Source organism: Apostichopus japonicus, chromosome 19 (genome assembly GCF_037975245.1).
Source record: "Apostichopus japonicus isolate 1M-3 chromosome 19, ASM3797524v1, whole genome shotgun sequence".
In the NCBI taxonomy this organism is placed as follows: Eukaryota; Metazoa; Echinodermata; class Holothuroidea; order Aspidochirotida; family Stichopodidae; genus Apostichopus; species Apostichopus japonicus.
The window spans coordinates 7,942,789-7,956,223 of NC_092579.1; the positions used below are offsets into that span (position 1 = coordinate 7,942,789).

At 38.9% G+C, this 13,435-nt stretch overlaps 1 protein-coding gene across 1 annotated transcript; it reads right to left on the minus strand.

The window, feature by feature from the left end:
- Positions 1-1,533: 1,533 nt before the first annotated feature.
- Positions 1,534-8,348, minus strand: LOC139960460 (LITAF domain-containing protein-like). The gene is made up of 4 exons (XM_071958827.1): positions 8,213-8,348; positions 7,505-7,532; positions 3,701-3,969; positions 1,534-1,936 (listed from the first exon to the last, which is right to left on the minus strand). Exons 2-4 carry the CDS (start codon positions 7,511-7,513, stop codon positions 1,828-1,830), a joined length of 387 nt encoding a protein of 128 aa, XP_071814928.1. The 5' UTR covers positions 7,514-7,532; positions 8,213-8,348; the 3' UTR covers positions 1,534-1,827.
- Between the last annotated feature and the right edge of the window lie 5,087 nt (positions 8,349-13,435).

Sequence of the window (13,435 nt, forward strand, 5' to 3'; positions counted from 1 at the left end):
CCTTCATGGTAGCACAATGGGAATACGTGAATCTCACCCAATCACCTCAACCCCACTATACAGCAAATGTTCAAGACGGTTCCAAAATAGTTTTGTCAAGCGACATGTCTTCAAAAATAAGGTATCTAGATAATTTCTTTGTACTGTTATGACATTATAGGATTTGCTGACTTACGATAGGTGACTAATTAGGACATTACATATTACAAAATTAATGTATACATACAAAATAAGTGTACTGTTTATATACTTTACAACATATTGCTTCAACCTCAATGAACTTCAGCCATTAGTAGAAACTGACGGTAACTATAATGATATGCCTCATTTGTCAATTGTGTACGAACTAACCCAATACGTTCGTTCCGACCGGTTTAATTATACGAAAAAGTAAAACACGCGTATCCATGACAACGAACACGCCAAATCGAAATAGCGTGATTGTTGACTACAAATATACGTATTGTTATATATTGACTGACTAAGCTCGCAGCTTGGTCATATTGCATTATGATTATTTGATGTATTTTTCGATCAACCAAGCCTCTTTTAGTTTTACGTTATTAAGAAAGTGTATACATAGATTTAGCTTGATGGCTGAAGAAAACTAAACAAACGTCTTCTCGACAAAGCAACCGTTAATTTATAAGGAGTTGCAAACACAAAGGGCAGATCTATAACTAAGGATCGTATAACATTGAATGCTTATGATAGGCCTATATAATATGTATATATATATATAAATATATATATATCTGTATACGGACGGCACGTTTGTGGTATACGTCAATAAATCCTGATAAATTGTTGCAGTACCGAGTAACACTACATTATGTTTAAAAATTACAATTTCATTACACACTTCGTCCTAAATTTGGTTTTTACCTTATAAATATCAGGACTGTTTCATGTTTGTGAGTTATCCTAAATCATGAGAAGAAGAGAAAGAAACCCTATTAAAATCAAATAGAAAGAAAGAATTCCTGTTTTACATTTGGCTAACATTATGACTTACGAATCATCTCATTAATATGAATACCTAATTCAGCTGTGTAAAGTATAGTTGTGTTGATCGCTTTTTTTATAATAAAAAGGTAAAAGTTCCAGAAAGTGAATAATATTTACAAGGTCTGGCACTCTAAAGAATGAAACGAGGGAGATCTATTGAGTTTTTGAATGGCAAATGAAAGTTAAGACGTATACAGCTCTCTTGGAACTAGTTGGTACTACTATAATATTCGTCTAATACAAATTAACTATACATAATAATAATAGAAAGATAAACTTAATATAAATCTATATAAGCAAATATTGCTTTCGATTTAAAATACCTTTGCTTTTACCAGAAGAGATTTTTGATAATTAAACCAATCAAGGACAAGGACATCTTTATACAGATTAATTGTTATACGACGTATATATAAATATACATATATATATATATATATATATATATATATATATATATATATATATATATATATATATATATAATAATAATAATGATAAATATTTGGTATGCAAAATCATGTCAGACGGTGGATATTTTGTTTTCGCTGTTATATAAGATGAGGAACACGACACAAAATGTCCAATATAGAATAAACAGTTTCTGGTGATCTGTTATATGAAATGCATTTCTATCTCACATCATTATAATACTCTTTTGCCTTAATATTTATTATTATTATTATTATTTTTTGGTTTACTTTAGAAATTGTTACTTATGTTATACTATATGGCTTGTTTCTGACTGGATGGTGACTGGTGTTTCTCTTCATATAGATCTGTTCAGTGTCTGCCATGGATCACTCAGTATTCTATGGCCTAGATTCGCTTGTAATATCCAAGATTATATTTACAAACTGGACACATATGGCGAACATCTTTCACTGCATTGATGCACAGCGGAATTAAGCAACAACCAAGCCAAAGTCTGAGGAGAAAAAAAGGCGGTATTGTTTAATCGAAAAGTGCACCCGATACTCATAGCTAGTACTGCAAAATAAGAACATATAAAACACAGTACATTTGGTAAATCCAGAATGCTAACTTGTCATGGTAGAGACTGACTTGTGTTACTGTATCAATTCTCTGGAAGATGAGTGCACAATCATAGATAAAACCAAGGAACTGAAATATGTGAGAAACGTTTGTATAGGAAGGAGGACCGGACTGACTGCATATAATCAGAACGGGCACGGACCTACGTTGTCGGTATAGCACTAAACTATACATGTTAGTTTGAATCTAGCCACGAACAGTCACTTATGAGCCTGAGCTGCTTAACGTACAGCACATTATATACCGGTCGTCAACTTTATAATCAGATGATATACAGCCTATGAGGCTGAGTGTTGCTTTTGCTGGGAAGAGTAAGAAATATCGCAAACAAGAGACTGTTTAGGTTTCAGATAACTGGCTACAGCCCCCGGTTTAACTAATAGGCCCGTGGAAATATGGAGGGTGACCAAGAAAATATGGGATAAAAGGGTAGTGTCTTGTCATTTTAATGATGTATTTAAGGAATAATGGAACGAGTTAACAGGGACCCGGTGACGTGATTGTCCTCTGGCCCGACCTGGATCTGGACGCCTCTGTCTGACATTAACTCATTCAAGTACATTTGCATGGCGGGGTACGGCCAGTAGCGTAACACCTATGCCCCGGACCGTGCTGAGCCGGGGGCCCGGCCAACAGGGCCCCCGCTACACCGATGCACCAAGAAAGGGTACCCCTTTGGATAGGAAGGGCCCCTTTATACCGGGAAAGAAAACTAATGCAAGACTGAATGTTGTTTCTCACTCATACAACTTGTAAGATGTATCCAGAAGCCGAATTCCTCAATCCTCATTCCATGGTATATAGTTACAATTTTTTATAGCTATGTTGATAGTATGGTTCTGTCATTTTATCTTGATGTATTTAAGCATTAAAACATATAGTGTCAGCTGGAAACTATGTGTAAATGCTAAATGGCCATTCAAATGTTCTAAACCAAGACCCCTGCATTGATCCTGCTAAATCCTTAGACCCTGGACCCATTGTCATCCGCACCGCAGGGAGGGGCAACGGGGGGGGGGGGGGCACTTGCTACCCCTGGAAAATCAAAGATTGAAAAAAAGTTAAACATTTGACATTTCAATGATGTCACCCAACAAACAGTTCTCTAGTTATGTTCACTGCCCATAATGCATTAATGAAATTATTGAAAGTCAAAATCCTAAGACATGAGATCTCAATATAACCGATGTGTAAATGCAACTTGAACGGGAAGTGCATTTTCCGACGATCTAGGAGTATTTTTTTGGCCAAAAAAAAAAGAAGAAAAAAACGTGGTACGCTCCGCGCCAACGGACGGTGGCGCTCCGCTTAGATAGTATCAAGTAGTTTGTACACCTATACATGACCTACTGATTCCTCCTCCCTTGTGAACATTTCTGCGGACGCCCTTGCTTGGACCTCCTGATAGGGGGCCCTTTTGGGCCAGGAGCCGGGGCCTCCAGACTCATCGTTACGCTACGCCCCCAGACTAGGTACGGCACGGTATATACCACACTATACAAAACACAAACTGCTCTTTTTTAAAGTTCCTCTGGAACGTTTTATTAAATTAATTGTGTTCTTTTAGCATAGAATGGTTGAAATAAGCTCAAGGGATGCGATTAAGCGAGCAAGCGAAATAAACAAACGAACTTACTGAAACACGAACAGAAGGACCAAAACAATGATCCAAACAAGCAACCCATTCTCATAGATGCAGGTGGATGTCACTTGGTTTTGACAGTTTGGACACTGAATCATTACCGGCGTCTCCTTGTACATTATGGGACTAGACACCGTAGTGACCACTACCGTCTGGTGGGTTGGCTGCATAGGCGGTGGATAACCGGCAGGAGGCGGAGCTTGAGCTGGTGGTGCATTGTATGGCGGGGGTGCCTGTGCCTGAGGATAGCCGGTAGTTTTTACCTAAAATTGGCAAACCGAAAAATACGGTTAGTGGTAGTTTTAATGAGAAAAAGATGTAATGAACTGAGGTGTAGTGTTTGGATGATGTTGTAGAACTCACAACAGACGCTCTTCATGGGCACCCGTGGCTGACGAAAAGGGGTGTCATTGGGCCCCCGGGGGTTAAGAGGTGTACGGGGTAGTCTCGTGGGATAAATTTACTATCTATCGACTAATTCGTAGTTTACTCTCATTTTCATATTACAATGAATTAAAACTAACGGCTGAATATGTGGCCAGGTGGATCATGGCCCGGGACCCGAGCGGGTTCTCGACGCCACCATCGACACTTCCGCCTCCTACAGGCGTATGAGCCCACGTGGTCATCCACCTTTCCACTCAGCTATATTTGTACTAATAATCAGCTCAACGGCTTACACAAGGAACGATTCTGCATTGCACCGTGCGGTCTCCAATTCCATGAGTATGAAATCAAATAGCAATATTAATAAAATAATTAAAAACCGAATGCGATCGACAGCATTGGTATATATATTATTTTCTTTTTACTGTAGATATATTTGTTTGATTTTGATCTTTTAGGGGGGGTGGGCGGGTTGGGGGGAAGTGGTTGTCTGCGTTTTTAAAAAACAAACAAACCCGTGATTTGAATTTGAAAAGCAAACATTCCACATTTTATACCAACGTATACTGTCTCGAGATGGACTTTCCATTGCATAGAATGTTTGTTATAGACTATAACAGACTATTCTTACTTTACAAAGCGCAGGGATGTGCCCAGGATTTCCTGAATCCCGGGTATACTGATCGCCGTCCTGGGGATTTTTGAAGGTGCTCAGATGTCAAATGCTGCAGCACTTGTGTAGCTTTTTAAGCACATACACAAGTACCGGTACTAGTTTTGCTAACAATTTACATTTTGTAATATTCTTTAGTGAAATATATTACGTACCTGGTAAAAGTTATTAGGTTGTTTCAAAGAGATTTTACAAGGGACCGATTGAGAGCCGTAAGTAATGTTTCTCACATGCGTATAACTGATGCATTATTAGCCTGTATGATTTTGGCATAGGCTACGCCCATTTTATGTTGAATATAGTGGGCGGAATTCATGATTTTTAAGAAAGTGCTGGGCGGTAATTTTTAATGCTGGGCGGGCCACCCAGCGTGAGCACATCCCTCATAGCCTACTGGTATTGTTGGTGTAGTTATTATACGGTGTTTACTAAAAAATGACTTCAATACTAAGGATAACATTCACAAATTTATAAATTCGATAGGCCTATGTTAAAGACTGCTAAAGATAAAAAACACCGCTATCTGTCCAAGTTGTATATCTATCATAATTTTGATATTTGAGAATTTATCCTTTAATCCGACGAGGTTCATCAATTAATTAATTTAACTCAGTGTACTACTGGTGTGACTGGACTAATCAGTATCATAAACATACGATTCCATCAGTTCCTCAGAGGCAAAGCGAACGTGAATGGGAAAATATCAGATTCTAAATTAATGATGACATATATTTACAATGTAGTACAAATATGCCAAGAACAAATGGCGCTATTATCCCGAGGTATACTCTGTTGTTTACATGACGATATAAGAACATACATTAGTGTCGACTGTTATTAGAATTTATAAACCATTATTAACATTTATAGGCATGTACCGAGTTGCTGGCATCATCATCATCATTATCGTCGATTTAACCTTAAAGGAGCTTTACCGAGATTAGGCATATCCTATGGGCAGGGTTGTCACCACGCCGGGCGGTGCTACCCAGCTCTCAAAATTTCCGCCCGGTACTCAAGGTCAATATCAGCCTTACCGCCCGGCACAAATTAGCCTAGAGTACCGCCAATAAGTAACTTAGTAAAGATTAGCGCGATTCAGTGCAAAACGCAGCTTAACTGTAGGTAACCCCGCTCCAAATAAAGGAACGCTACTTTCCCCGCACTCCAAATAAAGGAACGCAAATTCCCCTCGCTCGCTATTCACCACCGACACAATGGGAGTGAACCGATCGATACAACGCTATTCATAGCGTGGAAGTAGCGTAAACCGATCGCTTGTAACCAACACACGTTATATGCATCACAATTGTTTATTGTAAACATCCAGAGTAGGCCTACGAGTACGAAGTTTACGAACTTTGACTGAAAGAAAGTTTTAAACGAGAATAGTTTCGTGTTGAAAGGCAAAACCTTTTTATACGTGTTTATTTTATTCCCCGATATGTTCTGGTTACCAGAAGCAATAAAAAGCAAGAAGGAAACTTCGTGCCTTATCCTTTCGGGGTAACATATCATTTTTAATAGTAACATTAGGCCTCGCGTTTTGTGTGGACTTTAGGCACATTAGGCTAGGAAACGTTGCACAGAGTACTGTTCTAAAAACATGTCGAGACAAGACTCGGTGCTTTGGATTCTGTTCGCTGTTTCGCTATGTAGAGACGTTCCACTGCCAATCGTTTCTTAGCGATTTGCTAAGTTTAACTAAGAACAAGTGTTTCACACACATTGTAAGAATGTTGTACAGTACTGTAGCATGCAATTAAATCACATTAACACTGGGGTGAGTGATGAGGGCCCTACTGTAAATACAAAAAATACCAAAAAAGATCCCAGGAATATTCAGTGATGCACATGAAAAAACAAAGGTATCTCAGGAGAATTTTGAGGATCAAAACCCTTTCTAAATGCCACCATTTTGCATGTAGGCACCATCAGGATTTGAAAAATTTTCAAAATGGGAGGGGGACACCCCCTCCCCTTATACCCCTCCCCCAGGACGCGGATCACTGTCACAAATTACCCGGCTCTAAAAATGGTCTAGTGACAACCCTGCCTATGGGTCTTTTTTTTTTATCATTGTTTATATCTCGACAACAAGAATAGCTGTAAACACATTGCTAGTGCTAAAAATGTTCCCTTTTTTGCATTGCAACAATGGTCTATCAATACTAAAATGTTGCATATAAAGCCATCTCTTAAAGTGTGAGTCGAATCATGCATGCTATATCACGAGGGGATCCAGATATTTTAGGGAAAATGTCTGTGAATATTAGAGCTAGTTTGTATGACGTCAGCATTATTCGTTCATTACAATAGTCACGTGCAAAGTTTAAAGAGTCAAAAATACATTTTCATGACAGCACACGTGCGCATAATATATATATATATATATATATATATATATATATATATATGTGTGTATATATATATATATAGGTATATATGTATATATGTATATATATATATATATATATATATATATATATATATATATATATATATATATATATATATATATATATAAATATATATATGTATATATGTATACGCACAATGCAGAAGACAATATTTGAAAATGTTAACTTTATCGGTTTTTATGTGACATATCGGTTCATTGAACAGCTTGCATGGGTCTTATTTATATGTTTCTCAAATATGCCTAGCAATTCGACGTTCGATTATCACAATTTACTAAAATGATAATTTGTTCAAGATAAACAGCATTGCATACTTACATCTGCCATGGTAATAACCTTGTAAAATCTGTTAAAGGAAGAACAATTTAGATAAAAGTTTGTCACTATTTGAAATAAAGCTTGACCAATGGAGCCATAAGTTATATAATTTTATAGTCACAGCATCGATGTTATTATCAAACTCGACTCAAACAGCCGGCTGCTGAAGATATACTTTACATTTTTAGACACAACCAATCGGTTCACTATAAGATAGACTTAAAAAGGGCGTTATGACAACTGTCCTCCTTTAAAGGAAATAAGCAAGAATAATGCTATTTCGAATTATTATTAGAAAAAATACTATTTCATTCCTCATTGCAATAATGTTCTCGTTTAGGCTCATAACTGCTCACGAAGAATTTACAAGAATATATTCTAAATATACCTATAGCAAGAGGTCAAACAATAGGTGATAAATACTTCTACACTAACCACCCCTACCCCTCTTTCTCCAACGTCGTCCTTCTCAAGAATAAGAATTTTGTATAGCTACTTAATTAAGTGATAGCAGAATAACTAGAAATTTTAACGCAGATCTTTTATACTGTACTTCTCCAATACGATGTATACGATTCCAACCAATGGATTTTGACACAATAAATCACGTAATCACTACAGTTGAATACATTCACAATTTCATAACCGTCTCTCCGTGGAGCATCCAAGGTTCTTTACATAATAAGAACAAAAAGAAAAGATAATTACCAAAGTATGCTTCCAATTCGGAATAGGGAGAATGTGCACGTTATAAGTGAATTAATGTGAGAATATATATCAACAAAACTGTGCGGATAGCGCAGGCACAGAACTATTGTGCTGATGTTCATTTAACGTGAAAGAGCAAGCTAAGTTGACATTGACACGGGGGCTCAGTTTCTGTCAAATCTGGTAGTGCAAAATGAGGTAATGTTTCGCCTCTTTAGATGGTAAATATTGAAACCTTAACGAAGCGACCTTTATTTTTCTCAGATCAGTAATATATCATACACACGGAAAGAACATTAAAATTACAATATGTACATTGAAGATGGTGAAAGTTCTACAAAAGTAGAGAGTTAAGGTTGAAGAAATATTAAAACCCCCGACACTGCTTTCCAATAGCATATATAACTAAAAAGACAGAACTTAATAGTGTTGATAAACCATAGTCCAAGCGATGTATGTATATATGTATATTAGATCCTCCTGCAAGCAGGAACCCGCGAAGAAGCCTCACTGGCTTATCAAAGCCGCAAGTTGGCCGAAGTCAGTTTCTTAGATTCATTTTTAACGTCCATGATTATAAATTGTCAACGACTCTGTAACTGGACGACATACATTAATCTGGGAGTGACTCGAACCGGGGACCTTATGGTTGAAAGGCACCGGCGTTAACCACTGAGCTAACACTCCTATCATAAAACTCCTATCGATAAAACAAAAACGTGTAAAGGTCATCTTGTGTAAACCTGTTTTGTGAGTCTTTCAATCTTTTTCTCTTCTTATGTTTGAAATCATCATGTTGAAATCTCTGGGCAATTAGCATTTGATCAAATGTGGTGATGAAGGTAAGTACTATGCCCCCCCCCCCTCTCTCTCTCTCTTGAGATGTATTTCATAGCACAATGTAGGTAGCGCTTAACTGGACTGGGGTGACACGTAACCCGGCGATTGGTTACATATACACCCGGTAATGACATGAATTACGAACCCCTGAAGTCTCATCGTCAAAGCATCCTTGGTTGCACATAGCAACAATCTATAAAACACTTGTCTGTTGCTCGTCAATATTGAATGCTGCTGTGCAATGCGAAGTACTATACTTCTAATAGATCCAATATCGGATAATTCAAACTCTCGGACAGTCAGTTGAGTGTATTGCAAACAAGTAAAACAAGCATTTCGTAGTTTCTTAGATAACTTGCAAAGAGTTTTAAAACCTTTTTAAATTTATATCAAATACATCGATGGGTGACACGTAAACACTCAAGTCGATTAATTATAACGTTAGGTATGGGGATGGTCTGCTCAGATCGATATATGTACAGTGACGACGTTGGGCAGATTTGAATGAGGAAATTTCATGATAAAATGGTAACGCTTTAAGGCAAGGCCTGTATCCTTGTGTCGGGGACTCAAGGATGGTGGGAAGGGAGTCGGTAGGAAGACAATAGATTAACATTAGACACTTAGGAATATATAGCCTATATATTAATATGTAATATATCGTCTTACTTTTTATGATAAACTTAGTAAGAAAAATGAAGAATACCAAAACAAAGTGGGGGTGGGGTTGGGGGGGGGGTAGGGGTTTGGCTGTCGATGCCCCTGAGCATAAAATGATAACTGTTGGTTGACACAATGGATTATATTGCTTCTTTGTCTATTAACCGCATCATTGAAACGTACCGATGGTAAACAAACTCTGTAGCGTGACTCAAAAGTAAATATGAACCGTTTTCTGTGGGTCGCAGATCCCTCTACAGTTTTTCGTAGCTGGCCAACTGACGGATATCGATTAAGTCATTTGTTTTTAATATCAATTACTGCTGGTCCAAGCTACCTTGAATCAGTCAGTGAATTCGATTTGACAGGTGTACGGCGGTGCTGGTGGGTCATCATCGTTGGCTTCGGTCATCATCACGGAAGATCCATGGAAGACTCCCGGACGGTCGTACGTGCGCCTAAATGTTTTCGGATTGTTGGAGTGAACGACAATGGTCAGAGCCATGAGTAATCATGAAAACTAGAATGTATCTCTACATTCTTTCGATCGAATGGTCGGTTTCATTTGGTTGAGCAGCTACAGGTTGACGAAGTTAAGTGCAGAGATCTTGTACAGATCTTGTACAGAAAGGTCTCGATAACATATTTGCTTTCAAATTCTGTTTCAGTAGTGTTCCTTATATGAAAACTGTTTCAAGAAAATGGATCGAAAATGCACCAAGAGGCAGATCATTCTCAAAATTAAAGGGGCGGTATCGAGAGGATATACTTGCGTGGAATTTTCTACAGTGATTTATGTGAATTGGAATTGAAGTATTATTGTTCTGGTTCCGAAGCAATTTCGTTTGCCCTGGTTGCATAGCGGTATAGGATAACCGGGTATCTTTACCTCTCAGTAATTGGTCCAGTATGGACTTTAGGATGAGGGCGTTATCTAGTGGTACCGGGAGCAGATGAGTCTTTACACTGACAAAGATGACTTGTAATATTTTGCATACCAATCAAAAGAATACAAAACTTCAAAGAAGCAGTGTATTAATGTATGGCATCACATGTTCGGGTTGTAAATGCTACCTAACTCTGGGGAGCCACAACAATAACATAGATACGTCTGCTGAACAAACCTAAAGGTCGCCCTCTATTTGGAAATATTTTTACTGTGTATAGCATAATATCCGACGCTGTTTCGGTCACACCCGGTTTTGGACGTTGCCCACGTTGAGTAAACAGACTGCGATGAAATGTACACGTCCATCACATGTGGGTAATTATATGGAACGCCAAAAGGTCCACAGGAGGTGCTACTACCATAAACAGGTGGTGCTACTAGCACACCTTAAACAAGAGGTGCTACTACCCTAAACAGGATGTGCTACTACCCTTAACAGGCGATCGCTACTACCCTAAACAGGTGTTACTATCCTAAACAGGGGTCGATCTACCTTGTAACTACGACCCGCTTCAAAGCAAACCGCAGTGAAGGATAATGCCATTACGTACACGTGCCATTTGACCACATTATAGAGATACAATGCTTCAAACAAAGGTTATTTTGATACAACTGGACGGAAGTCAAAATGATATCGCGAGTTCCTGCTTGGGGGAAGATCACATATACATACATACATACATATCATGAGAAAAAAAAGACAAGGCTTTTTCAACCCCTCTGCCACTAGATGCAGTACTCTTCATGTCAAATTTTACCTGCCCAAGTTAGATCACTTTAACGTACTTTTATATGCTATGTGAAAATCCTTTTACTGATTGCGTGCTGCATTCAAAAATTACTGGTGGAAGTTATATCAGCTGGGAAGCTGTTGCTAGTTGTCGACCATTCCGGGACAGGCTAACAGAATAACATGTATATAATTTGTGTTACTAGATATTTCGATTATTATGTTTGTTTGTTCGCTCATCGTGAGAATATGTAACTTAGCAAGAGTGACAGACGTAAGAAATACCTTTATTTTCCGTGTATAGTTTAGAAAGGAAAGAAGATATAAAATATAGCCATTAATGATTTACGGCGGGGTGTCGCACTCCCATAAGTCGATCCAAAAAGTGAAGCTGGCTCTTTTATTTGTTTCCCCTCTACACCTAATTTTGCCAGGTAAGGGTGATATCATAAGTACATCTTGTTTCGCCATGTGCTTGTGTTCACGGAACATGGGATCGAAAACATCTTGAAATAAAATTGCACTTTACACTCATTGAAATTTTTTGCACGGTAACAAGTTCATATTATTCGAATAGCACACTGAGAGGAGTAGGAACTGAGGTAGGAGTAATGGGGTTAAGTACCCACTAAATAAATTGGTAAAATACAAGCCTTCACGGAGAATAAAGACAATTTTTCGGCACTTGCGCACCTGTGCACCTGTTCACTCTGTTGTTTACCTTAGCACCCTGTGTACCGCTTGCCCCCTGTATGCTTCAATACACCCCGTTGTGCACCTTAGCATCCTGTGTACCGCTTGCCCCCTGTATGCTTCAGTACACCCTGTTTTGCACCTTAGCAACCTGTGTACCGCTTGTCCCCTGTATGCTTCAGTACACCGTTGTCTACCTTAGTACTCGGTGTACTGCTTGCCCCCTATATGCTTCGACACACTAAATTAAGTAGCTGAATCAGTAGGCCTGAATGTTACTACGATTATAATCGAGCTGACGAGTATTCAAAATCAAAAGCGCACTGACAAAATACCATGCTAAAAAAAAACACAATAGTATTTAACATTTTTCCGAAACTGAAAGGGGGAGCAGTCGCTGCCCCTGCTCCCCCTTGCTACGTCCCTGCTCCTGTTTAGGGTAGTAGCACCTCTAGACCGGGAGCCCAGAGGGTTTGGCTAGATGGGAAGGTAACCAATTGCCTGGTACATCACAATGTTCACAGTGCATTCCAGGCCATTCCTGTATATGAAACCAGACGACTGGCAAACCGGCTGTGGTGGGTGTGGCTGGGAGAGCAATTAAAGTCACCTAAAAGGCTAACCTAGATCAGCTTTCATGGTAACCACTTCAAAGTAAGTACAATGTGTCAGGTATGGCCACAAGAGCAACAAATGGCCATTAAATCTGGAGTCCTACCTATCATATTCCAGTAGTTTTATGGTTACACCATAAGCTCACCTAGGTTAATAAGGGGGGGGGGGGGCAGTGGTGGCCCACCAATATAAATTACTGGAAATGCCCATCCCTTACATATGAAGTGATACCTATCATTTTCCAGTTTATGTTTCAACTGGTTACATCATGAGCTCACCTAGGTCAATGAGCATTTTGGGGGTCTACTGGCAGGGGTACCCCACTTATATAAATGACTGGAAATGCCCATCCCTTACATATAGAGTCCTGCCAATCATTATTCAGTAGTTTTCAACTGGTTACTTCATGAGCTGACCTAGGTCAATGAGGGGAGGGACATTTTGAGGGTCTACTGACAGGGTACCCCACTAATAAAATTATTGGCAATGCCCATCCCTTGTATCTGAAGTCTTAACCACCATTTTCCAGTAGGTTTCAAATGCTTACCTCATGAGCTGACCTAGGTCAGCCGTGAGGGTTCAATTATTGATGATCTAGGTTAGCTTTTAGGTGACTTTAACATTGCTCTCCCAGCTACACCCACCGCAGCCGGTTTGCCATTCGTCTGGTTCCATATACAGGAATGCACTGCGAACATTGTGATGTACAAGGCAATTGGTTACCTTCCCAGCTAAC